The sequence below is a fragment of the Paroedura picta genome, chromosome 2, assembly GCF_049243985.1.
Source record: "Paroedura picta isolate Pp20150507F chromosome 2, Ppicta_v3.0, whole genome shotgun sequence".
Lineage (NCBI taxonomy): Eukaryota > Metazoa > Chordata > Lepidosauria > Squamata > Gekkonidae > Paroedura > Paroedura picta.
This window is the reverse complement of record NC_135370.1, coordinates 90,742,113-90,768,236: the sequence shown is the minus strand read 5'-3', so window position 1 is coordinate 90,768,236 and position 26,124 is coordinate 90,742,113. Positions and strand designations below refer to the sequence as shown.

General features: G+C 40.4%; 1 protein-coding gene across 13 annotated transcripts in view; it reads right to left on the bottom strand.

The window, feature by feature from the left end:
- PTPN5 (protein tyrosine phosphatase non-receptor type 5) overlaps window positions 1-26,124 on the bottom strand; it is a 161,436-nt gene that overhangs the window by 34,580 nt on the left and 100,732 nt on the right. For 12 of the 13 annotated variants that reach the window (XM_077321559.1, XM_077321563.1, XM_077321560.1 and 9 more), the window contains 3 exons: window positions 10,331-10,509; window positions 9,864-9,983; window positions 5,943-6,026 (listed from right to left, as the gene is read on the bottom strand). In XM_077321559.1, the coding sequence (XP_077177674.1) occupies window positions 5,943-6,026; window positions 9,864-9,983; window positions 10,331-10,489 (363 nt within the window). In that variant the 5' untranslated portion in view covers window positions 10,490-10,509. Of the gene's footprint in view, window positions 1-5,942; window positions 6,027-9,863; window positions 9,984-10,162; window positions 10,251-10,330; window positions 10,510-26,124 lie in introns of those variants that run through there. The other variant, XM_077321567.1, reaches the window with a different exon arrangement.

The window sequence follows — 26,124 nt, the reverse complement described above, 5'->3', positions numbered from 1 at the left end:
CTATGGTTGAGGCTGGGATAGTGAGGAAGGTAGGTGCCCCCCCTGGTATTAGGCAGCAGTTAGTCTGTGTCATCTTGACCCCTCTTTCCATCCCTCCAGAGGGAGGGATGGGAGGTTGGGGTTTGGAGGTATTACTGCCATGTTGTTCTGTTTTTACAGTGATTTCGTTGTCCATTTTAATGGGGTTTTATTGGGGTATTTATTGGACGGTCTCAGGAGTGGTGGGAAATAAATTGAAATAATGAAATAAATAATACTTATTTTAATCCACACAACAACACTTTGAGGTAGATTAAGCTGAAAGTGTGTGACAAGTTAAAAACCACCCAGCATGCTTCTCCAACAAGATAGGAAGTGAACCTAAGTCTCTCAGACTCTAACTCTTAACACCCTAATTGTGATAACACACTGGGTGACTGCCATTGAACAGTAACACATCAGACAAGGAAAACTAGAGATAACTCAGTATGGGCACTTAACACATGGACAGTACCAGTTCAAAGATATACAGCTGGCATTGTCGACTGGAAACAAGTAGAATTAAAAGCAATAGATTACAAAATTCACAAGATAATGACAATGTATCAATCATGGCACTATAGAAGTTATGTTGATTGTCTTTACTTAGCAAGAAAATTAGGTGGAAGAGGTCTGCTGAAAGTTAAATAAGCAGTTGAAGAAGAAAAATGAGCAGTGAATGACTACACCAAGAAAACCAAACTTCTAGTTGAAGTGTACAAGACAGACTTATTCAAGGTTATAGGGGGGGAAGTATATTACAAAAAGATTGCAATAAAAAAATCACTGACAACTGGGGAAAAAAGCACATGCATAGGCATTATGTGAAAAACATAGAGAACAAAGTTCTTAGTGAAAATACCTGGAAGGGGTTCCAAAATGGGCATTTGACAAAGGAAACAGGGCTCATACTAGCTGTACAACAGCAGGTGCTTGAAACTAATAGTATGAAAGCCAAGATTCAGAACACCAATGATAATCGCAAATGTTGAATTTGCAAGACAAAGGATAAAACAGCTAACCACACAAAAAATCCAAATAAACATAGGAGTGAAACAGGGTTGCATCCTTGCCCCTCAGTTATTTAACCTTTTCTTAAGTGACTTACACTTCTATTTTGACAAAGTTAATGGTCATCCCCCCATTCTTGGCAAAAGACCCACTCCACTTCTTTTATACGCGGATTACACAGTTATCTTATCTAGAACTCAAGTTGGCCTTATACACTATCTCTAGTCATTCAGAGATTACTGTAGTGACAATCAACCAATAATAAACTTTGAAAAAATGAAGATCATGGTATTTGCAAAGACCCAATATAAGTTTCCCTGGATAATAAATGGTAAACATATAGAACAGGTCAATCACTACAAGTATTTAGGCATAAACTTTACTTATAATAACAGTTGGCCCAACCATAGAGAAAAAACAATCAAATCTGCAAAAGGCCAGTTGTCCCTTTTAGCCAAGTTTTATAATCAAAAAGGCAACAAAAACCTTCAAGCAGCCATTAAAATCTACAATGCCAAAATAATTCCTCAGATTCTTTATGGAATCCCAATATGGATGGATGCATTTAATGATAAATTAGAGAACATCCAATCTTTCTTTTTCAGAAATTTACTAGGAGTCCCAAACTGTATGGCAAATCATACACTTGTCGCAGAACTTGGCCAACAGAGTCTAGAAGCCCGGGCTTGCTTTCAGTCCTTTAAATACTGGTTAAAAATTCGTTTCCTTGCTCAAACGGGTAGTTTGTTAATTAACCTTTTGAGTGACCCTTATTCTTTTAGCTGGCTGGGCAAAATGTCAAGGAAACTTCAAATTATGGGTCTGGATATCTCATCCCTTAGCATGCAAGATGAAAGGACGATACTAAAGCTAATATCACAGAGACTAGAAGATCAGGATACCCAGATTCTGGACTCCTCTAACAACAGTGTATGTTCTCCCCGCTTCTGGGATATTCCCTTAACATACAAATCCATGCCCATATATATCCAAATTTTGGAGACAAACCAGTTAAGAAGAGCATTTCTAGTAGCTCGCTTAAACATCTTTCCCTCAAATGTCACCCGAGGTAGATTTTTGAAGATCCCTCCTCAGGAGAGATACTGTTTACATGGATGTAGTGTCCCTGACACATTGTACTATATACTTCTGGTGTGTCCTAAGTTAGAAGTATATCGTTGCCTGTTAGGTAATTATCTGAAGAAATTGAAATTCAGCTGTGTTAACGAGAAACACTGGATTAAAATGATACTAAATGTGAGGGACTCAGCAACTATTATAAAAGTAGCAAAGTTTTTACTGGCAATTTTAAATGAAAATCTTTTACGATAGATTTTACATCTGGAACTGTTTGAAATTTTCGTTTTATGCTTTGCAATTTTATGCCAATAAAGGTACTCTGAACCACATGATCAGTGTCTGCAGTAAAATGGTTCAAACTTACAATAAAGAAAGTCACAACTGGGTTGCAGCTAAGTTGTGCTGGAATCTTTGCAAGATGTGTGGCTTACCATCAGCTAGAAATTCATGGGAGCACAAACCAGGCATTGTTGTGCATGTGGAACTGCTGAAGACTGAGACTGAGGTCTGAGGTAGGATCATAATTTCAAGCCTCTGATTCGCTCATGCCAGCTGGTCTTCTCCACAGGAGCCACTAGATTCAAAAGGTGTTTTCTGTAGCCTGACTGGGCAGCTCGCATCCAGATAAACTGGGCATCCAATCGCTTTAAATCAAGCTGTTAACCAGTAGCCTGCAATTGCGGGAAGATCCTTTGTGTCCGACATGTATATATTAGGGGGCTGTTAAGGTGTTTTCTCAGTACAGTTGGTACCATGAGCTGCAAGATTCCAGTACCTCTGTGTTCCTTGACCCACAGATCTTACAAGCACTATCATGAAGAATGATGAAACAAAGATACTTTAGGACTTCTGATTATAAACAGATAAACATCTGGACCATAACACCCATCATAGCACAACTGTAGATGACACCCAGCTCTTCCTCCTGATGGATGGCCGCCCTGACTCTCCCCCAGAAGCATTAGCCAGCTGCCTGGAAGCAGTGACGAGTTGGATCAAGCAGAGTCGTCTGAAGCTTAATCCTTCAAAGATGGAGGTCCTGTGGCTGGGTAGGAAGGGCCTATGCGAGGAAGCGTGTCTGCCTGCCCTGGTTGGTGTGCAGCTCTCTACGGCTCACTTTGCCAGGAATCTAGGCGTGATTCTAGACGCTTCCCTCACAATGGAAGCCCAGATCACAAAGGTAGCGCGGCTGGCATTCTACCATCTCCGCCAAGCCAAACTACTAGTGCCCTACCTGGCCCCGGAACACCTAGCCACAGTGATCCATACGACGGTCACCTCTAGACTGGACTTTTGTAACTCACTCTATGCAGGCCTGCCCTTAGCCTTGACCTGGAAACTACAGCTGGTTCAAAATGCAGCGGCCAGGATCCTCACAGCAACACCATGGAGGTCTCGCATCCGGCCTATTCTCCAACAGCTGCAATTGTTGCCAGTTGAATTCCGGATCAGCCTAAAGGTTCTGGTAATTACATTCAAGGCCATATGCGGTCAGGGCCCAGTGTACCTGAGGGATTGCCTCCCTGCCTATGCCCCCAAAAGAGCTCTGCGCTCCACCGCCACCAACCAGCTAAGGATCCCTGGCCCTAAAGAAGTCTGTCTGGTTTCGACCAGGGCCAGAGCATTCTCTGTTCTGGCCCCCACCTGGTGGAACAAGTTCCCGGAGGAGATCAGGGCCCTGACGGAGCTTAAACAGTTCTGCAGGGCCTGCAAAAAGGAATTCTTCCGCCAGGTATTTGGCTGAGACCAGACGTAATCAACAGCGACCGAAGAGCCCCTGTTTCCCCCCCCATCCCCCCTCAGAATTCCACCAATATGCTCTGGACCTTGTATTGTTGCGTTGTTGTATTGTTACATTGTTTATACTGTTACATTGTTATATGGTTACAACTATTAGTTATTATTATTATAAGGTTATTCACATGTTTTTATAGACCGGTTTATGTATTGTTCCTTGTTCTTATGTAAACCGCCCTGAGCCTCCAGGGAGGCCGGTAAACAAATAAACAAATAAACAAATAAACAAATAAACAAATAAACAAATAAACAAATAAACAAATAAACAAATAAACAAATAAACAAATAAACAAATAAACAAATAAACAAATAAACAAATAAACAAATAAACAAATAAACAAATAAACAAATAAACAAATAAACAAATAAACAAATAAACAAATAAACAAATAAACAAATAAACAAATAAACAAATAAACAAATAAACAAATAAACAAATAAACAAATAAACAAATAAAAGCCATCCAGTCCAACCCACCACCACCACCTTCTCGGGGACTTAAACATCACACACTCCTGACAGATTCTCATCCAATCAGTTCCTAATTACTTTCAATGAAGGAGACTCCACCACCCTCCAAGGCAGCATATTCCATCTGTGAACAGCCCTCACTATCAGAAAATACTTTCTAATATTGAAGTGGAACCCCCTTCCCTGTAATTTGAAACCACTACTCCTAGTTGTCTCTAGGATGGCAGTAATCAAGTTGGCCCCCTCTTCCACATATCTACCTTTTACAGAATTAAACAGAGCTATCATATCACCCCTTGCTCTCCTATTATCCAAGCTACATACCCCCAACTCTCTCAACCTCTCCTTGTAAGGTATTGAGCAAAGAATACCGCATCAGCTCCAGAAGACAGTATTGCTTAGAACAGCTAAAATCCTGTAAAGATACATCAGCAAACACTTGGCTAGATCTCGAACTGCAGAACATCTACCACTCAACTGGCTGATTATAATAATTCATAATAATAATAATGATACAGGAGGTACAAGAGGAATTTGGGGCAAGGGAAGCATAGTATGTGATTGCTGGCCTACTCCTTAAGCCCTTGTTTATTCCTATAGCTAACTTTTGTTTTTCCAATATAACATATACCTTAAGTTTGCTTATCACATGAAATGTAATGGTTTTACACAGTGCAGTTCTGAGTAGAGTTACAGTCTTCCAATTTATTGGGGCCAAGGAGGTTAGAAGGGAATAACTGCAGTATAGCACTGTTAATAAATGCAACGTATTTAGATTACTACAAATAAGAGTGATTTCGATCAGAATGGTTTTCATAGAAACAACTGGCCTCTTCTTGTTTTTGCCAGTGAGCATTCTGATATCTTTAAGTGGATTTGTATTAAAAAAATGGATTCACAAGAAAAAGTTACTAGTATACTGCACCTACAACCACAACAGGGAAACACTTTCCTCTACTCTTTGCCTTCTCTGTTGCTGTTCTTAATTAAATCTGAAGTGGAGGGGGAGAAACGGCTAGAGAACGCATAACAACAAGAAAACCATACTGTGCTCATTCAGATTTGATTTGTTCTAAAGTTTGGAGTGGCTCATTGTATAAGAGCCTTGGATTGTATACAGTTCGCTGGCAAGTTATAAATCCACTCATTGCACTATAATATTCACAACTGCACCACTTTCTAGAAGTTTATTATTTGATCACATAATATAGCTTTTAAAGAAAAGTTTGCACAAAGAACAAGGCAATTGCAGAGCAAAGCTAATCTCACAACCCACACCAGCACGGTTATTCACAGAGGTGTTAATGCTAATTACTATCCTTAGTGAATGATTTTTAAATACACTTAATGCCAAGATACAGAGAAAACCTTGCAATTGGCAATGTCCTATAATGTACCTAATCACAATATGTAAATAACAATGTATACATGATTTGCTAGTCCCAAACAAAATGTTAGAAAGCATTTCTCATCAAAAGCACTGGCAGAACACTGTGGGGACTTTGTAGGTATCAATTTAGTTAGCAAATTTAAAAATCATAGTTGAATATACAGTTCAACTTACCAATGTTCCCACGAGCAGCAAGCCAAATGAAAACAAAGACAGCAAGACGTATGACATTGTGATGCCCCCAATTCTGATCAAATCCTAAGGAGCAAAAGAAACCTATAGTTAAACTTATAAAGTATTTAAAAAGGGCATAGCTTACATTCTGTAACTGAAACTCAGATCCCTATACAAATCTTACAGATCTTCAATCTCACTTCAAACCCCCTAAAGACTATATTTTCAAATTAAATTCATTCTAAGAACTAGAGTATTGAAGGTTGTTTCCTTCAGCTATTACAAAGCACAGAAATCTAGTTTCAGTCCTCACCTTGTGTCACATAGGGTTGCCAACAGAACTGAAGAAAAATGTCCTGTCACTTTAACATATGGTTAATATGTGGAAATGGGCAGCTGAAGCTTCTCATGGGATGAAGGTAAATAATATCCACTAAGCCTCTATGAATGGGACAGGGCTCTTTCCCCCCCAAGCAGTTTGGGATCTTATCTGCACATGTGGTGCCTGATTAGGATTGTGGTGCTCCTGAGAAGGGGGGGCTAGCCTTTATCCCACATCATTTTCTCAGTGTAAAACAGTCCTGAGTGGGGCATAACTGAGCCTGTAGCAGAAACACAGGTGTATCCCAGGAAAGATGTGTGCTTCCCCAAGGATTGTTTCAGGCTGGGGAAACGATGTAGAGAGAAAGCCTGACACAACTTGCCCATGTGCACTACAGTGTTGAGCTGAACTAGACACCATTTACACAAGAACTATTTATGTGTGATTGTTTTATGTCTGACACAGTTGTAGACTGAGATCCAATCTGTATGCTACATGACCGTTTCCATACCAGGAATCTGGCCCGACTCATCACTCATCCGTTCATGGGGCTAATTCCTGCTTTTGCATGACATTGGTGCCAATCCAGTGCTGTCCCAGGCCTGGCTTGACTCAGGCCCTTATTTGCCCCAAGGCAATAGGGCTCATCCTGGCCCAGCTCCTCCCCACCCACACCCAAGTGTGGCATCCCAGAAGGACAAAATAAATGCCTCAGGTGGCTCCGCCACGCTAAGCTGCCTGTGGCATTTTTTGTTTTGTTTTAAGAGCATGGTATTCCATTATTATGCAATATGCAAATGCAATTCTGCAATATGCAATGCAAAAAATTTTAAGGTCTACACCAACCCAACTGCCATGTGGGAGCACATATCCAGGGTGGACAGGGTGCAGCGGGCCAAATGTTCCCCTGTGCAGAGCCTTGAAGAGACAGGGCAACCTGCTCTGAGCCAAAAACTGGGCGGGGGCAGGGCACAACAACTTCTGTGCGGTAAAGGTTCATGATGAGTCAAGAAATGTTAGTATTTGCCAGGTCGAGTCTGAGGCACCACCAAACTTTAGGTTGCCATCTTTACCTAGACCAGCCTTTCTCAGGTTTTTTTTTTACCTTTGCAAAATCCCTGACCCAAAAAGTGATGCAATTGTGCAGAAAATGGTTGGGAAGAATAGCTGTGTACACATCCTCCTGGGGAACCTCCCCTTGCCACCCCCTCCGGTCCCATCGCTGGTCATGGGGGGTTCAACATGACCATATATAGTCATATCACCAGATAAACATTTAATTATATATATATTATGTGATCAAACATTTTAAGTACAGCAGGCAGTAAGAGGTAGTGAAGGAAGAAAATGGGGGTCTTCAAAGGCAGCCATGCTTAAAACTAAAAGATGGGCTTCATTAATTTTTGAAGTGTTGCAGAATACAATCCTAAACAGAGCTGTACTCTTCTAAGCCTATTAACTTCACTGGAGTTAGAAGGGTATAACTTATAATGCTTATAATGGCACACACAATCTCTTTGTGGGAATCTGTTCAATTGCTCGTTTACCAGAACTTGCAAAAGTCATTAGCAGATTTTATAAGATTTAAAAAAAAATGTTTCCAGGCTGCTGCTGTTCAGTTGTTAGTGTTTATTCTTGCCAGAATGGTAAATTGGGAGCTGAGCCTGTACAGATCTGCACTTCGTTCCATTTCTCTACAAACTATCATGCCCTCTACTAAATCCACAGAACAGATTTATTTCTAATCAAATTCATGTAGAATAAGAACTGAGGGGTGGGAGGAATCTGAACTGGACTGACTCACTGCAAACAACGTGTAGATGGTCTGAATGTCTCCAGCTGCACAAGAAGCTTTTGATTATGTATAATAAATCTAATTTAAAAGATCACAGAAAAATCCCGCTTGTCTAAAGCAAATATAAGGATGTGTAATATTTGTGTTTCATAATTATTGTTCAAAGAACAAAGGAAGCAGTTTTTGCTTTATTTTAAGTAGGTGACGCACAACAAAAAACAGAACAGAAAGGCCAAAAAGGCAAAGTAGAAGTTAGAGGATCTGGGCTCATTAATTTCCTGACTGAGCTGCACTATGTACCAAAAAGTATTAGCAAGCTTAAATCAACAGGGCTCACAGTTCTATTCTAAGCAGAGTTACATCCTTTTAAGTCCACTGAAGCCTTACAACTATACTTAAGTCCACTGAAGCCTTAGGACTATATTGCTAAATTGTGTTGCATACAAATGTACAGCTTGATCATAACACGTTTACTCAGGTGAAAATCCTACTAATTTTAATGATATTTACTCCCAAGTCAGTATAGGGTTGCAGCCTTAAAGTGTAAGTGAATAAATAATTTTGGTAGTAGAAACCCATTAAATTCTGTAATCTGCACTTAATTTTGACCAATGGTTCCTTTTCAAATTATCTCTATTCATCTGGAGTCCCAGAAAAAAGTGCTTTGCCTACACTGCAGAAGGTCAGAGACTAGCCCCCACCCCCATTTTTTCACTCTCCATTTCAATTTAAAGAATTCTTAGGAAAGGAAACATGATCTCAGATGGTGACATATGGCTGAAGGTACAAACCCACTTATTCCAGTCCTTTCAATTTAGGTAAGTGTTTTTCCTTATTTCTCCTTCCTCAGGGAGGGGGGAACCTGGGGGCTCCCTCTCACTTCTCTGACCCTTCACTGTACTGCTCCTTGGCCTGCTGCCTCTTTTCACCACAGTGATAAAAAGGGCAAAGGAAACTGCTGCTCAACACATACACCACCTTTGCCAAGACACTTTTTACAGCATGGAGACACAAGAACATTTCTCTGTGATTGCGATTGCACTAGGCATAGCAATAGCAAATTGGCGGTAAGCATGAATTTCCCAGGCCTGGGCAGTGTCAGAGGAAGAGAGTGGAAGGGAAGAGGTACCCAGGTACTGTGGGGAAAGGGATGAAAAGGCAAGGGCTGGAGTAAGCAATGATAAGGCAATGGCCCTAACTTCACTCCCACCCATGAAATCTCATAAGCCTTTAACTTTTAAATAGTGAAAAACACATTGTAAACAGTTATAGTTAACACAGTTCATATATCCTGACAATTTGGTATGTTTCTTGGTGGCTGGAAATATAAAACATACATAATATATCAGAACAGGATGGGAAGATTATTTTGGGGAGCATGAAAGTGTCAGCATTTGTTCCAGTATATTAATGGAAATAATTTTATTATGTGGAATGACAATAATCCACTTGTGCTTGGTTAACCTAAGGATACTTACTTGGAAGTCAATATTACACACCATTTAAACTTTTTCCAGCTAGTTAAATAGAAATTTCACATTCAGAGGCAGTAACAGGGGCTATTACATTTATGCCCCGCTTATGTGCTTCCTGGAAACATCTGTCTAGCCACTGAAGAAAACAGGATGCTTGCTCTGATTCAGAAAGTATTTTAAATGGAGACTGTTCTGCTCTGCAAACTGCTTACTAAATTACTCATTAATACAGTATTTCTTAGAAGCTGTACAGTAATGTAAGGCCTATGCTACATGTTTCAAGAAGAATCAGCATTGCCGTTAAAGCACAGAGGGGTCAATGAACATACCTTGCTAGAATCTGCAACCAGTTGTCCAAATGGAGTAAGCACCTTGGACAATACATCAAAAGCATTCTGAACTGCCGGGAGTATCTCACAACCATCATTCCAAAACATAAAGGAGAAAACCTGTGCAGTCAATTAATAATGAGGATTTTTGTCATTATATTGCTTTTCACTTTATTTTCAAGCCTGCATAGCCCATTGAAAGTTTTTATTTTTAAAACATTTATCATTGTGTTTTAAAGAGTCAGGTATTTTGCACGCTGCAGATATTAACTAGAATAAAAAGACAAACAGATTGTTACCTGGTTGTAAAATGTCACAGCTTTTGACTTAATTTCAGATATATCAGCATATATGACGTGGGAAATCTGGCCCCTAAAATGTATGAATCTAAAAAAAACAAAAGCATTGTTGTCCTTTCTTTTTTAAAAAAAGAACTATCTCCATCCGAGTTAAGCCTGAATCCTTACCAATATCTGTGAGAGGGCAAACAGGTAAATGACTCCTCCTGTAGTCAGTCCATTCCACCAGGCCACCCAGATACGCTGAGTTTCCTGAGACTCCTTCTTGGATTGTTTCATCTGGCTTTGTGGTTCATGTTGTCTATCAGCTTCATTCAGTGGTTCCATTACTGCTGACTTGGAGAGACCTTCAAATATGCAGGAATTACATAGGTAAATTAACAGAAAAAATAATTGTATGTCTGTAATAGTATGTCTGTCAGCAACTACATCAATAAATGCAATGGGAGATACAAATATCACATTTTAATACTGCATTCCTTTCTGCCTTCTACTGAAGAAATATGTGGGGGTGGATATATTATTACCCCCTTTTCATGTATGAACAGAATAAACTGCTGTCCATATCTTGAGAAACAGAAAATGATTTCACTCTCAGTTCTGCCCTTGCATTGCTTGGTGACTGAGGTTGATTTCATTCTATGCTCTTCAAATTTCTATACTCTCTATTTGGCTGTAGAATTAAATAATGTGCCTTGCTTTTGAATCTTCACCAGCATTTGAGTGCATCCCTTATTTTATGGGTACAAGGACATTTCCAGGATTCCTTTACGTGTTCTAGATCACCTCCAGCTACTTCAGGGTGCAATTTGAGTGGTGCCCTTCTACCTCCAGGAAATTTGATTTATATAGATTCATAACATAGTTGATATAAGAGGCAGGACGAGTGATTTCACCCCATTTCCCCTCCACACTGCATCCTTGTGTTCCATATGTCCATATAGCTCTCATGGTTCCAGAAAATCAATTTTCCTGAAATTGGAGGGGATCCTTTAGCTGATTAATACAAACTTACATGATATAGTGGCAAAATGAGCTAAAAATTTCAATCTGCTATTTCAATTTCACCTACTACTAAAATATCATGCAAAAGTTGTCTAGCTCATTTGTGCTCTTGTAATTATGCACATACTGAGCAGCATCCATAAACAAACAGGTATGGTTCTTCATATATATTAATAATAATTAGAGAATTCGACTAGGATCTGGGAGACCTTCAAATCCCTATTCTGTCATGGAAGCTTGCTGAGTAACTTTGGGCCAGATACACATTCTCAGCTTAACCTACTTCAGAAGATTGAGGTAAAGATAAAATAGAGGATAGAAGAACAATGTAAACTGCTTTTGGTTCCCATTGGGGAGGTGGAATATAAATGTAGGAAATAATAATAAATAATAATAAGTACCTCAAAATGTAATAACTGAAATATTTAGGGTACATACAATGTTACACCCCCCAAGAAAGTGGCCATTTTAAACCAATTAACAGCCAGATTACAAGTGTGTTTAATCTCAAGTGCATCCTATTGCAGGATTTCTTTCCAGGTAGGTATGAAATGCTGCAGACCAGTGTTCTGTGTATAATACCTCTTGGAGGTTAAACCCCATTAAATTCAGCAGAACCTACTCTGAGTAAGCATGTACAGGATCTGGCTGCAAGGCCACTCTCTAAAAAACTAACACACTCACAAAAATCCTAGATTTCTACCAAGCATACAGTTAATAATAATAAACAACAGATCTAGGCCTTAACTTTAGCTGCATCAGTATGTTAGGAATATATGAAGGCACACAGAGCCCTAATATTATTCAGTGATGCCAACAGTAACTAATGGCAACTTTGCAGGATCGGGAGTGGAAGGTCTTTCCCAGAACCTGCCACCAGTTTTCCTTTAAATAATGTCAGGACTTGAATCACTGACATGCAAGGCATGTGTTCTACCACCAAGCTATGCTTCCTCTGCTGCTTAATAATGTAGTGAAAATAGACTTCCAGAACTTAAGTATGTGTGAACTGTTATATGGAAAATTGGACAGTAAAAGTCAAAATAGTCATTTATTATATAAATGGTTTTAAAATTAACCATAATCCTTTTTTGGCACAAACACAACTTCTCTCCTCTGCTGTTAGTTTCGGAATACATTCATAAATTAACCTGTACAAGAACTCTCTTCTGTGGCAGTGAAGAACAACTTCTTTCTCGTGCCCTCTCTCCTACCCAGGCCCACCCACAATGGCCTACTGCAATCTCTGGGCAAACAGAAAAAGGAGCTGTGTGCCAAAATGTTTGAGGAAACTGTTTGACTTCACAGTCATTGCTGAGTCACCAATCCTTGCCATGTTAATTTTCACACTGCACCCACTCAGTCCACCTGCCAGTTCATATGGAAAGGGAGATGGAAAGACTGAAGTTATGTTCTCCTCCCATTCTATTTTTCTGTGATGGGCAGTTTTTACCAATGGGTTGTTCCTCTACTTGTGGAACTATGCCGTTGAATTTAGATGGGAGAATTGTTACCTGATGGCTTAACACCATTTCCCATGTACATGTATGGAATCAAGACTTGTCGGCAAAGAGTTTATTGGCTTCAAATTGCCCCTTCCTGAAGGAGGTTGGGTACTTGTCACACACACATGCATATATATTAGATAACCATTTTGCTTCTGAAAATGAGACAAAAATCTGCTAGCAATCCCTTTAGCACTGAGAGCGACTGGGCTAGAAGAACTCCTTTTCTTCCCACAGGAACTGTTTAGCACACAGGATATTTAAATAGTGGTTTGTGAAAATCTTGGCCTCTCTAATGTGTAATCACTTTAATTTCAATGAGAAGGGCCCTCTAAAAGGAGGAATTTCATTTTCTAAAAATAACGCAGAATAATGTAAAATAGGGTTTCAATCCTTAATTCTGGCATAACTTGGTGCTTTTCACAGATACATGGCAAGTAAAAATTAATGTGGTAAATTTCACTTCTAAAAGCATATAGGACAATAGACTTCTATATTGAAGTAAAATTGCACTCATTTCTCATGCTAGCAAAGTTATACTCAAAATCCTACAAGCTAGGCTCCAGCAATATGTGGACTGAGAACTTCCAGAAGAACAGGCAGGATTTTGAAGAGGCAGAGGAACTAGAGATCAAATTGCCAACATATGCTGGATCATGGAGAAAGCTAGGAGAAGATCCAGAAGAACATTTACTTCTGCTTCATTGACTATGCTAAAGCCTTTGATTGTGTGGAGCACATCAAATTGTGGCAAGTTCTTAAAGAGATGGGAATACCAGAGCATTTTATCTGTCTCTTGAGAAACCTATATGCAGGTCAAGAAGCAACAGTGAGAACCGGGCATGGAATCACTGATTGGTTCAAAATTGAGAAAGGAGTTTGGCAAGGTTGTATACTGTCACCTTGCCTATTTAACGTGTATGCGGAGAAAGACAGGGTTAGAGGAGTCACAAATTGGGATCAAGATTGCAGGGAGAAATATCAACAACCTCAGATATGCAGATGATATCACTCTAATGGCAGAAAGTGAAGAGGAACTAAAGAGCCTGTTGATGCGGGTGAAGTTGAAACTCAACATCAAGAAAATGAAGATCATGGCATCCGGCCCTCTCAATTCCTGGCAAATAGATGGGGAAGAAATGGAAATAGTGATAGGTTTTATTTTCCTGGGCTCCAAGATCACTGCTGATGGGGACTGCAGCAAAGAAATTAAAAGACGCTTGCTCCTGGGAAGGAAAGCTATGGCAAATCTAGACAGCATCCTAAAAAGCAGAGACATCACCCTGCCAACAAAAGTGCGTCTAGTCAAGGCTATGGTCTTCCCAGTTGCAATGTATGGCTGTGAAAGTTGGACCATAAGGAAGGCTGAGCGTCAAAGAACTGAGGCTTTTGAACTCTGGTGCTGGAGAAAACTCTTGCAAGTCCCTTGGACTGCAAGGTGAACAATCCGGTCAGTCCTAGAGGAGATCAGCCCTGCCTGCTCCTTAGAAGGCCAGATCCTGAAGATGAAACTCAAATACTTTGGCCACCTCATGAGAAGGAAGGACTCCCTGGAGAAGAGCCTAATGCTGGGAGCGATTGAGGGCAAAAGAAGAAGGGGACGACAGAGAATGAGGTGGCTGGATGGAGTCACTGAAGCAGTCGGTGTGAACTTAAATGGACTCCGGGGAATGGTAGAACATAGGAAGGCCTGGAGGATCATTGTCCATGGGGTTGCGATGGGTCGGACACGACTTCGCACCTAACAACAACAATTGAGCTAAAAGTAGCCACTGAGGGCAGTTACTTGCCCTGGCTCTGCATTGAAGTTACAAGTAGAATTATATATCTTCAGATTACCTCCATTTGGTTTTCCACCTCAATCCCATTTATTTATTTGTTTGTCTATTCTGTACAGTCAAGCCCTATAGGTTGACTGGGTAGCTGTCTGAATTGTTCACCCTAAGCATAGCTCATCAAGAAATAAGGGAACAAAGAAAAAATGAAGATATTCAGAGTACCACTACTTAAACAACTGAGGAATTTTGTTCATATATAGTATCTAGTTTTAAAGGTAAATGACTATCCTTTCTTATCTGCTCCAGCACACAACCTCTGTATATATAAGTCATACCTCCCAAACCAATTTCTCTACTCTTTATTTTGAATGCAGGCAAATACTGAGGGGAAACATGCTTCCACTATAATAATACAGCCTTCTGAGAAACAAAATGGACCTTGAAGAACAAAATGCACTCTTAAAGAGTTAGATTGGGTCTTACACATTACATTTACTTCCATCTTCACTATTCAGGTGAAACACATACATGGATCTTATATTTAAATCTTAACATTTCACAGTATATGGACTCAGATGTCTTATGATTGTGACTTCAACAGCTAAATGCTTGCAGAACTAATGCTGCTTCATTTGTAATTATGAAATTTATTAATAATTCATAATTCACTACTTGTTAGCCTGTAAATAGTGTTGTGCAACCTGTTCATAATATAACTTATGGCTGATTGCTTGTGTTTATTACATAAAAGCAAAAGAATTAAATGGAGCCATTATTTTCAACACAGTTCTCAAGGATAATTGTAATTCAAACACTTGCCTAAACAGAATGGCCTATTAATTCCAATGCAAGTTAGTGTAATTTAGAGGAAGGATGCCAGATTTCCAGTCCTAAATGGCTATAAAAACTTTAATCCTAAAATGCTTTATAGAGTTAGATACTCCATTGTTGTGTGATGATGTCAGATTGCATTCTGCATAATGTTAGGGCACAGGAAGCCCTGGAATTTCCCCAGGACCAGTAGGTACTTTTTGCTGCTCAAGGAGCATCTTTAACATTTTTTGCTCCCTTTTATAAAATGGAAAGAGCCTCCTAGGAGGAGACTGTCCGGGGCCCTCTCCATCCAGAGCATCCAGCCCTGTCCGTCCAGTGCATCCCTCCTGATTGGCCAGCGACCATACGGCCTGCCCTCCACAAAGCCCGCAAGGCCAGAAGCTGCCATTTGGCCACTGGACATCACCAGAGACAGAGTCAGGGGCACTGGTCTGGAGAGTGGGTGACTGAGGGGCCTGTCTGCTGTTGCCCTCACTGCCAGAAAACCTCTGCTGCTCAGGACTGGGTGCTGAGGCACTGACTGCTGCTCTGGGTTGGGGGCCAAGTGACTGCTTGCTGCCCTTCAGAGCTCTCAGCCCCACTTCTCTCATAGGGTGTCTGTTATGGGGAGAGGAAGAAAAGGTGATTTTAAACTTCTTAAGCGCCTGAGGCTTGCTGGGTGACTGTGGGCTATTCCAGTCCTCTCAGAGCTCTCAGACCCATTTCCCTCACAGGGTGTCTGTTATGGGAGAGGAAGGGAAGGCAATTTTAAACTGCTTACAGACACCTGAGGCCGGCTGGGTGACTGTGAGCCATTCCAGTTCTCTCAGACCTCTCAGCCCCACTTCTCTCATAGGGTGTCTGTTATGGGGAGAGGAAGAAACGGTGAATTTAAACTGCTTAGAGACAACTGAGGCCTGCTGGGTGACTGTGGTCTATTACTGGTTCTCTCAGAGTTCTCAGCTCCACTTCACTCACAGGGTGTCTGTTATGGGAAGAGGAAGAAAAGGTGATTTTAAACCGTTTAGAGACATCTGAGGCCTTGTGGGTGACTCAGGGCTATTCCCAGTTCTCTCAGAGCTCTCACAGCCCCACATCTCTCATAGATTGTCCATTGTGGGGAGATGAAGGGAAAATATGTTTGTAAACTGTTTTGTGATTCCATTTGGCAGTAAACAGCAGTGTACAAAAATCCATCTTCTAAGGCAGTGGTCCCCAACCCCCGGTCCGGGGACTTGGACCGGTCCGTGGATCAGTTGGTACCGGGCCGCAGCTCCTCTTCGTCCTCCTCCCTGGCTCCTGCCTCAGGGGCTGCCCTGCCACTCTGCTGCCGGCTCGCCCTTGATGCTCTCCAAAAGCCGCCATGGCTGGGGCTCCCCCTCAGTGTGGCATTGCGTAGCTGCTGCTGGCAGCGTCCCCAGCAGGCGGCGGGAAGTCAGGGGCGCCAGTGGAAAAGCAAGTGGAGCAGAGGCTCAGGCGGTGGTGGTGACGTCCCTCAGCAAAAGACTACTCCCCCCTCCTGGGCCTCAGTAAAATTGTCAAGAATTGACTGGTCCCCGGTGATAAAAAGGTTGGGGACCACTGTTCTAAGGGGCAACAGTGAAAGAAGCATGTGGCCACATAACATTAACTCAACAGTAAAAAAAAATGGAGTAGGGCCACAGAACTGGGAGGAACTGGTTGCCATGTAATCTCCCCCTAAGAATAGTCTTCAGTCTGATTTTCCCTTCACATGTCTGAAGACATGGCTCTGGAAAGCTCATCTTTAACCACTATGCCACAATTCCCAAAGGACAGTCCTCTCCCACACTCAACTAACATTCCATACCACAGGTTCTTGACACCCATATCTCCACACCCACGCCCTCATTTGCCACCATGCCACCACAACCTCCCACACAACACACACATTCAACCCCATGCCCTTACAGACTGGACAACTCCCTCTTCCCAATACCAAGCTCTCTCTGTCTTAATCACTCTCTTCCTTTCTACCTCCCTCTCTCTTTGCTACCCCCTCCTGCTAGCACCCGTTGTATCAGCTACAACGGGCTTTAATTCTAGTCACTATATAATTCAAAAGTTATTGCCCAGCAACTGCTTCAATAAGACTCTTGATTGGGAGGCAGGGGGTTCAAACATTTGCTACATTTCATTTGGCAAAGGTTGTATGTGAAATGAAAACTGGCATTCTCATTGTAGACACATTGTTAAACTCAAAACTGTCAACTCAAAAGGTTTTGGAACAGTTTTAAAAGAGCTTGAAATGTTTGCAGTGTGCTGATGAATCCAAAACAAACCAATGAGACAAATAACCCATTCCATAGATGGCCTGCACATTTTCTAGGTATTCCATAGAGAACTGGACTGTAACAAACACAAGGAAATGCCAGACCAATCTGAAAGGGGAGGAATACTTTGGGAGTAACCGTCATAGGCAATTGCAGCAGGGCAAATAATTCTGATGTGGGTGGGACTGGGAAGATGAAGACTTTCCCTTTCCATATAGATGCCACCATGGTCTTGCTAAAATCTTTACAAGACCATCAGAACAAAGCACAAAGCAAAATTGAGACCGGTGACATGGAAGATGAGGAAACTGTAGACAGGACACAGAAGCACTCTGAAATACGGCCCTGGGGATATGTGGGGGGGGGGGGGAAGAGAACTTTTCCTCAGTAGCACCTTCCCAGTAGAAGAGTTGGTTTTTATACCTTGGTTTTCACTGCCCAAAAGAGTCTCAGAGTGGCACTCACGTAGCACCTGATCATATCACTGCTAATAGAATCCAAGTTGGTATGGATACAGGAGATCTTTTATCTATAGTGTGTCAAGCACAAAGGTCACAACAGACCACCAAGCAATCTACCTCTTCCTGCAGGCCAGATACCAACAGGCCTCTGACAATCCAGAAGAGCTCCACTGGCCTACACTGTGCAGACTCAATTGTGGTGAAAAGTATTGTCCCTTTGCTACCATCACCAGCACGGAGTGAAATATAAAATGAACTGAAGACCATGTCCTGTTAGTTTTGTCCTGAGCCTTATTCCACTGTCACTCTATACTGGCTTTCATCACCCAGAACCTCTCCATAAAAGGCTGCCTAGGCTCTAACATATGAGAGTGGGTGTGTCAACTTGCATGTAATATTTCTTGTTTTTTCTGTAAAGTTCTTGCATAGTTTTCCATAGTAGCTATTTATTTAACTTATGCACTATATGTAAAAAGGCAGGTGCACAGTTTATTCCAACACAACTGCCTACTGACTCTTAAACAATTCAGTTTTCTCCTACGGAGCTCTCTGGCTCATGCAGGTGGGAGACCTTATTGTTCCAAATAGAATAATGGCATTCAGAGAAAAACACTGAACAAATGTAGGAAGAACAGTGGACTAAAGCTTGATGGTCATGCTGTGTTTACATTGTTCAAGCAAGCACCTAAATGATCTTGGATAACTCATTTAACTTAATTATGTTCTCCTCTCTAGAACCATATCTCTTCTCTATATTTGAAAAGAAAAAATAATTAAAAATGTGATTCTGTTTTTAAATGAAAAAAGCTTTTCTGTTTGAAAAAGCGGTTTACATTTTAAGAAGAACAAACCTAGAGCAGAACTTCTAAACCCACGAACCTTGAACTCTGCAGTAATCAGAGTGATTTGTCTACCTTTTTTCTAAACTGCCTTCCAATGTGGATAGACCACTGACATAATTGTGCTACACATATCCACATACATAAACAGCCTTGAATATTGTTTGCTGCCTGGACTAGGAATTACATTCTAGTGAAGATGCAGCCCATCCACAGTCTTGTTTTGAATGCAGTTCACATTGAAAAAAAATGTCAACTTGTTTGGGTTCTTTATTTCTTTAAAACTGTCAAGATATGGGGAGTGTTTAACAGTTTGGGTGGATTCCACTGTGATTTTAAAAGTGCGTACATGTATTCATATTACTTATTTCATTATATTACTTGTTCACTCTGTAAAACGGTGAACTATTTATGCTTGATTTGTTTTCTTCTTTAATTTCTCTGAAGCACTCCATCATAATTTCTTAGGAAGACCCAAATTCCATTGTCTGGACAGAAGAAGCTATATTTCAATTGTGCATGCATGTTTAGTTGTATTGTGCTATTTTTAGATCAGTGCAAATTATGACTGCAACTGTGAAATCATATTCAAAACTGAAAATGAAATTGACTTCAATTAGACTTAAGGTGTGTCCACACCATCTGCTTTGGGTTTTTACAACTGTCTCTGACATTCTACAATACTTCTGAACTGGTAAATGCTCTCAACATTCTGGAGCAAGTTCAGAGGAGCACTACAAGAGTTCTGTTTCGTGGGATGAAAGTGCATGAGGAGTGAATAGTGTCTACTTAGGAAAATGATCTGGCCATGCTGATCCTTGATTCTAAAATCGCCTTTATTTTATTGCCGTGTGGTCTACCCTTGAAAACCCTACATGGTCTACCCTTGAAAACAATCTGCACATTTCAATTAGTGCAAAATGCAGCTGCTTGCCTTTTGACTGGGCTGCACAAGTTTGATCATATTTTGTCCCTTTTAGAACATTTTTACTGGCTGTTTCAATTCAAAGCACGGATTCTTACTTTTAAGGTAGTGGTTCTCAACCTTCCTAATGCTGTGACCCTTTAATACAGTTCTTTATGTTGTGGTGACCCCCAGCCATAAAATTATGTAAGTGTTCCTTCACAGAAATTAAATCAAAACTTACCAATGTTGTGAAACTCCATTGTTTGCTGAGAATCGCTGAGGGATGGACACAATTGAACGGATAACATCATCAACATCTAACAGACTTGACAGATTTTATTCCTTTTTTCACCTGAGTATTTTAAACCTGTACCTAGTTTAATTGTTTTGATAGAATGTTATATCACTGTGGTGTTCTTATAGTAGGTTATCATTCTGTTGGCTCTACCTTCAATATAAGCAGATAAGGTGAGATATAAATATTTTCAATAAGTAAATGCACTTCCAATAACCTTTATAGCCTCTTGTGAATGACTAAAAAAATTAGTCTTTAAAATTAGTCATTAGTTTTGTTCAAGACTAATACATTGTGGCATACGTTTTTGTGAGCCGGAGTCCATTTTGCCAAAAATTCACGTTTTTCAGGAGCAGTGTTGTGTTCTTTCCTATAGTATTTATTTCCTTTGCAAACGTATAAAATTAATTGTATTTAGGCTTTGTGTAAACTGTGCCAGCAAGATCTCATGCTCTTTGTTCCTTTACAACATTCACTTAATATGAACTCAGCAAGGAGACGCAGCACACAGGACAAGAAATGAAAGGAGGGTGTTCTCTTTCTCCTGCCTCCCTGAATACCTGAAAACCCATATCTACTGGTGTCCTCCATTCCAGGGGAGAAGTGGCTAACTGCACTTGTGTTTCCACAAGTTAGCTGAAGTGATTCTATACTTGCTTGATATTTTTTGGTAATCAACTTTATGGCCATATGCTGTCTGGGTCCAGTGTACCTGAGAGAACACCTCACTGTCTACACTTCTCAAAGAGCTCTGCGGCACTCTACCACTTCCAACTGGTTGGTGACCTCTGGCCCCAACGAAGCTCATTTAACCTCATCCAGGGCCAAGCTTCCTCTGCCTGGCCTCTACCTGGTTGAATGAGCTCCCAGAGGATATCAGGCCCCTGCTGAAGTTAGAACAGTTCCACAGGGCCTACAAAAGGGAGCTTTTCCACCAGGCATTTGGTTGAGGTTGACTGAACCAACATCTACTGGGCCCCTCAGAACCCCTCTCCATAAAGTAAACATCCTGAACTGTGACCAACCATGGGATTAACATGTTAATGTTGTTCAACCGGTTACTGAACATATTAGAATCACTGTTATTCTGTTATTAGTATTATTTATTTGACATTATTACTGAGTTATACCGTATTGTTCCATGTAAACTGCCCTGAGCCACAGGGGAGAGCGGCATATAGATAAATACATAAATAAAAATATTTTGAGTGAACTGCATATCCAGGAGTTTACCCCAATGAATACATAACATTGTCAGATCATTTCTGAGGAAGTGGCTAAATGCAGGCATTATTGGACTTCAGACAGATGCAGATCCAAACTAAAGTGTGCATCAGGATTACTGGATGATGAAAGAGAACAGCCCTTCCTCTAGGAACAGCATAATAATAAACCAATTTCGCAAACGGTAAGATTGTATTCTGCCGATAATGCCTACTCACAGGGCCATTGTTATGACATGGTAACCATAATCCCATCAGAAATAAATGTCTTGGTTGAATTTTACCATGTCATACTGATTTTATATGGTCATTACATAACACAGATAAAGCAATAAAAATAAGTATCACATTTTTGCACTGCCTGTGAATTCTCACATTATAATATTATTTTTCAAGCTGTGGCAAGCACATTGATTATTACATCACTTGACAAAAGTATTTTAACCTAAAACAGGGCATTTAAGCCAAAGTTAAAAAAAAATCTTCCCAGTAAACATGTTGATAACAAATATTGTTCAAGACTTCCTACTGATAATATGAACAGCATTGTTTTTGCCATTCATTCTTTTCAGGTAAAGTGAAAGATGTGAAGAATGGACACATGGACCATCATGTTCATGAAAAAGAAAGTAAGTAGTGAGCAGGCTTCCATGGCAGAGGGGGGACATAAAACTGGATCTCCAACAGACTATACCACAATGACTCTGTTTTCCCTCTTTATCTTTCACTCATAGTCTCTACCTGGGAAAAGGCTGGCCCAGTTGAAAAGGTGAGTTGTGTGGTGGCACAGGCAAATTGTGTGCTGTTACATCATTGCCACTACCATAACTGAGTGAATTGTACAAATCGCATGGAGGCAAGTTGCTCTGTAGTGGCTGCTGGGCCTGGCCCAAATTAGTCTCCCCTCCATGGCTAGAAGTTGGGGGAGCAGAGAGAGAGAGGGGAAGGCAAAATAACTTTGGAAAAGACTATGCTCCACTTCCCCTCTCTTTTACCATTGTTTTTCCATTGTTTGGAAGCTCGTAATATAGTTGTGATTGCCAACCCTCACAACCGTCATTCCGTTTCATAAGGCATTAATTTTGTAAAGGTACAGGCACTTCTGTTATCTGTCTGGGTTAACTTCCCAATTTCCCTTTAGATTTCAGATTTTTCTGCAAATCTGAATCTATTCTTTAGTTTACAGAAAGAACTGTTTTATTTGTTCATGGTTCTAATATCCCAATTAAATATCTGCAGATGGGTCTTGTTGATAATTAGTTACATTGATTGATGATGCTCCACCATTAAAAATCTTTTTTTTTCAATGCCACAATAAACTAATGCACTACACTTTTTATTATTATTCAAAACTCATTGGCTAGATTCCATCACTGACATAATATAGTATACACGAACCTTACAAGTTAAATATGGGAATGCACGCTACATGCAATCTTCCCAATTTGTGCACAAATGGGGCAATGCACATATTTTCCATGTGCAGGCAGCATTGGCATACACAAATGCATTCTCTCAAAATTCTGGAGTTTCATTCAATGAATACCAATACTGTACATGCATGGAAAACATGTGAAGTGCTTCATCCACACAAAAACAGCAACCATGTATAATAGAAGGATAATGTAATGCAGTGGTCCTCAACCTTTTTATCACCAGGGACCACTCAACGCCAGGGACCACTCACTGGGGACCACTCAACGCCTTTTACTGAGGCCCGGTGGTGGGGGGGGTAGTTTACTCTTCTACTCTCAACCACTGCCCTAACGCTCTCTGATCGCTATGGTAATGTTTAAACATCCCTTCAAAATAAGATACAGACACGCCACATCAATGAAGTGTGTTGTAAAGGGCTGGGGGGGATGAAGTAAAGGGCCGGGGGGGGGGGAGAAGGCGTCCTTCGGGGCCCACCTCCAATTAGTCGAAGGACCACATGTGGTCCACGGCCCACAGATTGGGGATCGCTAGTGTAATGTACAACTATTCGTGACTGAAACACCAAAAACAAAACCCTGAAAACACCTACATTGAATTTGCAGCACTGAGCATATTAGCAAGGGTTAACCACTTTGTGATGATTATGCAATTATTGTAAGTGGCATAATATAAATTAAGACATTTTTGCTGTGAAAATGTACAGACGTTATTGCATATTCCTGTTCCTTGGGAAATGGCATCTACAACATTAATTACACAGAATTAACATAGGGATGTGCACTCAAAAGAGAGCCACACTGACTATATACCTAAAAACCCTTACTGATATTTTCCAGGAATATTTAGGTATAATACTTGTGATTGCTGGGAATGTCTGGAAATATTCAGGAATAATATTCAGGGCCAATATTTTAAAGATCCCAGGTTTATTTCCCCTGCCCAATTTAACAAGTTTCCCAGACAATAGAAGGAAACCAGCAAAAGTATAATGTCTCCCTGGCAAAAGGGATCACATACTAGGGAGAGCTATGTGTATCCAATGACAATGAATCTCTCATTCTGATCGTTGACAAAGAGGGGGGAAAGCCTGCCCAGCTGCAGGATGAAATTTTTTTGGAATACTCTCCCTTTGGCTGAGCTGGTCTATCTGTTCCTTGGATTAATTCTGCTATCTGCTGCTGTCTGCATGGGCACACCCTGTTATTCTTTTCTGTCAAGAATAGTTATTTTTTTCTTTTGTAGGGTGGGCTATAGCTGGGCAGGCAAGGAGCCTTTATTTTTTTTTTGGCTGGTTCTTTTTAGAAATAATTTTATGTGGCTTTGTTTTGAGCTGATTTGGGTTTTAAACTCAGTTTTGTTGGGGGGATTTTCTTTTAGTTAGTGTTATAATTTAACTGCTTTGCATTTTGATTTTTAAAGAATTTATGCTTTTGGAGGGGGGACTCAAATGGCTTTATCTTTTGAGATTCTTTTGTTTCTTGTTTTAACTTGTTCTTCTATAACTGTTTTAACGATCTTACTGTAGTTAGTTTTTTAGGGAAGTGGTTCTGTAGTTTTGGTGAGTTCCTGTTGGTTTTGAAAAATTGTTCTGAAGGAAATTCTTGGTTATGTTTTATTAACAGTTAACTGTAACTATAGGTGATAGGCTAAGCATGTTGTAAGCTAAGGTTAGTCAGTGCTATCCAGACAATAAAAATACGCTTTAAAGTTACAAAAATAATAAGAAGCCAGGTAGATTTTAAAATGTAATTGAAGCATAGGGTTTAATTTTTTTTAATTATTAGGCAGGAAACCAAAGGGGTTAAAAAAAAAGTTAGGCAGACCTTTTCAAAAAGTTCAAGTCAACTTAATTTGGTATGTATGGGCATTAGGCTTTTCTTGTAGGCTGGGCCCCTCTTCAGAGACACTGTTTCTGGGTCTATTCTACATTCTACCGAGTAAATGTGGCCTGGGTGTTGTTGGCTGAAATTTAAGATTCTTAGTGCACAGAAAGAAGAGGGCTTTCCTAATTTCTTCTCTCAGCTAATAGTTAACTTTTTGTTCATAAGATCATACTCTATCTACCCAAACAATGCTTGGTTATATTACTGGTTTTACTACCCAGATATAACATTGGGGGTTTTTTTGGTCCTTGCATAGGATGCTCCATCCTCTTTTCCATATCTGCCAACCGTCTCTGTATCCTGGTGCTCTAGAAGAGAAAGCCAGCAATGATCAATTGCAACCTTCAGAGAAGAAAGAGTGGAACAAAGATTTTTTTAAAAATTAACTCATTTTTGTTTCAGTCGGCTTTAGAGATTGCTTAGACGGGATTTGATTCAATCTCCAGTGTCTCTGGGGGAAGATTACTGTTTCATTTCTTAACATTGTGTGGGCCACACTGATTTAAGCTTGTCTTACATAGTCTTTCTGATATATTTGAAAGCTGCAGGGCAGACCAAGGTCTGCTGAATATAAAGGGCTCTAAAAGGTTAGAAAACCTGTAACAGCGACAGTCAAAAATAGTTTTGCAGTTACTAATGTTCTCGCCATTCAAAAACAATATTTTTATAATCTGGAAACAAACTATGTGTGTATCTCTCTTTCTCCACAACATACATTTGTATAAAGTTTATCTTATACACTCACAGTTTACTTTCCATTGCCAGTGCAATAAAGCTATTTCTTGTTTTAAAATTCTTTTTTTTTTCTCTTCATGATAAATCCAGGGCACACAAGAGTATCACCAAGGGAGGGAAGAGTATGTGCCTCAGAAGTTTCCTCACAATTTACGTCAGGGGTGGTTAGGTGTAAATGTTACAAAATACTGGCAAGCCAATTAATATGTCTTTGGCCTCCTTTACAACAGTGCTTTTTTGCTCTGAAGGTGGAAGTATGGGGTGGGCACCAGTACTCTTTAAAATCTTAGAGCCCTCTCATGCTATTCCAACCTGCCACAGAAGTTTATAATAAAATATTTTGATGACTGAGGAGGGGGCCGTGGATAAAAGGTACAGCTTCTGTTTTGCATGCAGAAAGTCCCTGTTTTAATGTCTGGCATCTCCAGCTGAAAGGATTGGGTTGGAGGTAATACTGACTTTAATACGCCAAAGGCAGCCTCATGCGTTCATGTTAGGACAAAGTTTGGAAAGGTAGCAAGAGGTTACTGTGTCTCTCCCCAAAAAGTACGCTGCATGATCTCAAGTACCTATCCTCTCTATTTTAGTAAATCAAGAACAACTGTATTATCTCCATTGCTGTGAATAGTTTCTACACAAAGATCAAACGACTGGAAGGATAAATACAATAACTATTTACAACAGCAGTGTGTGTTAAGTGCCTCCAACTTGCAGCTGACTTATGGTGACCCAACAGGGTTTTAAAGGCAAGCGATAAAGAGAGATGGTTTGTCATTGCCTGCCTCTGTAC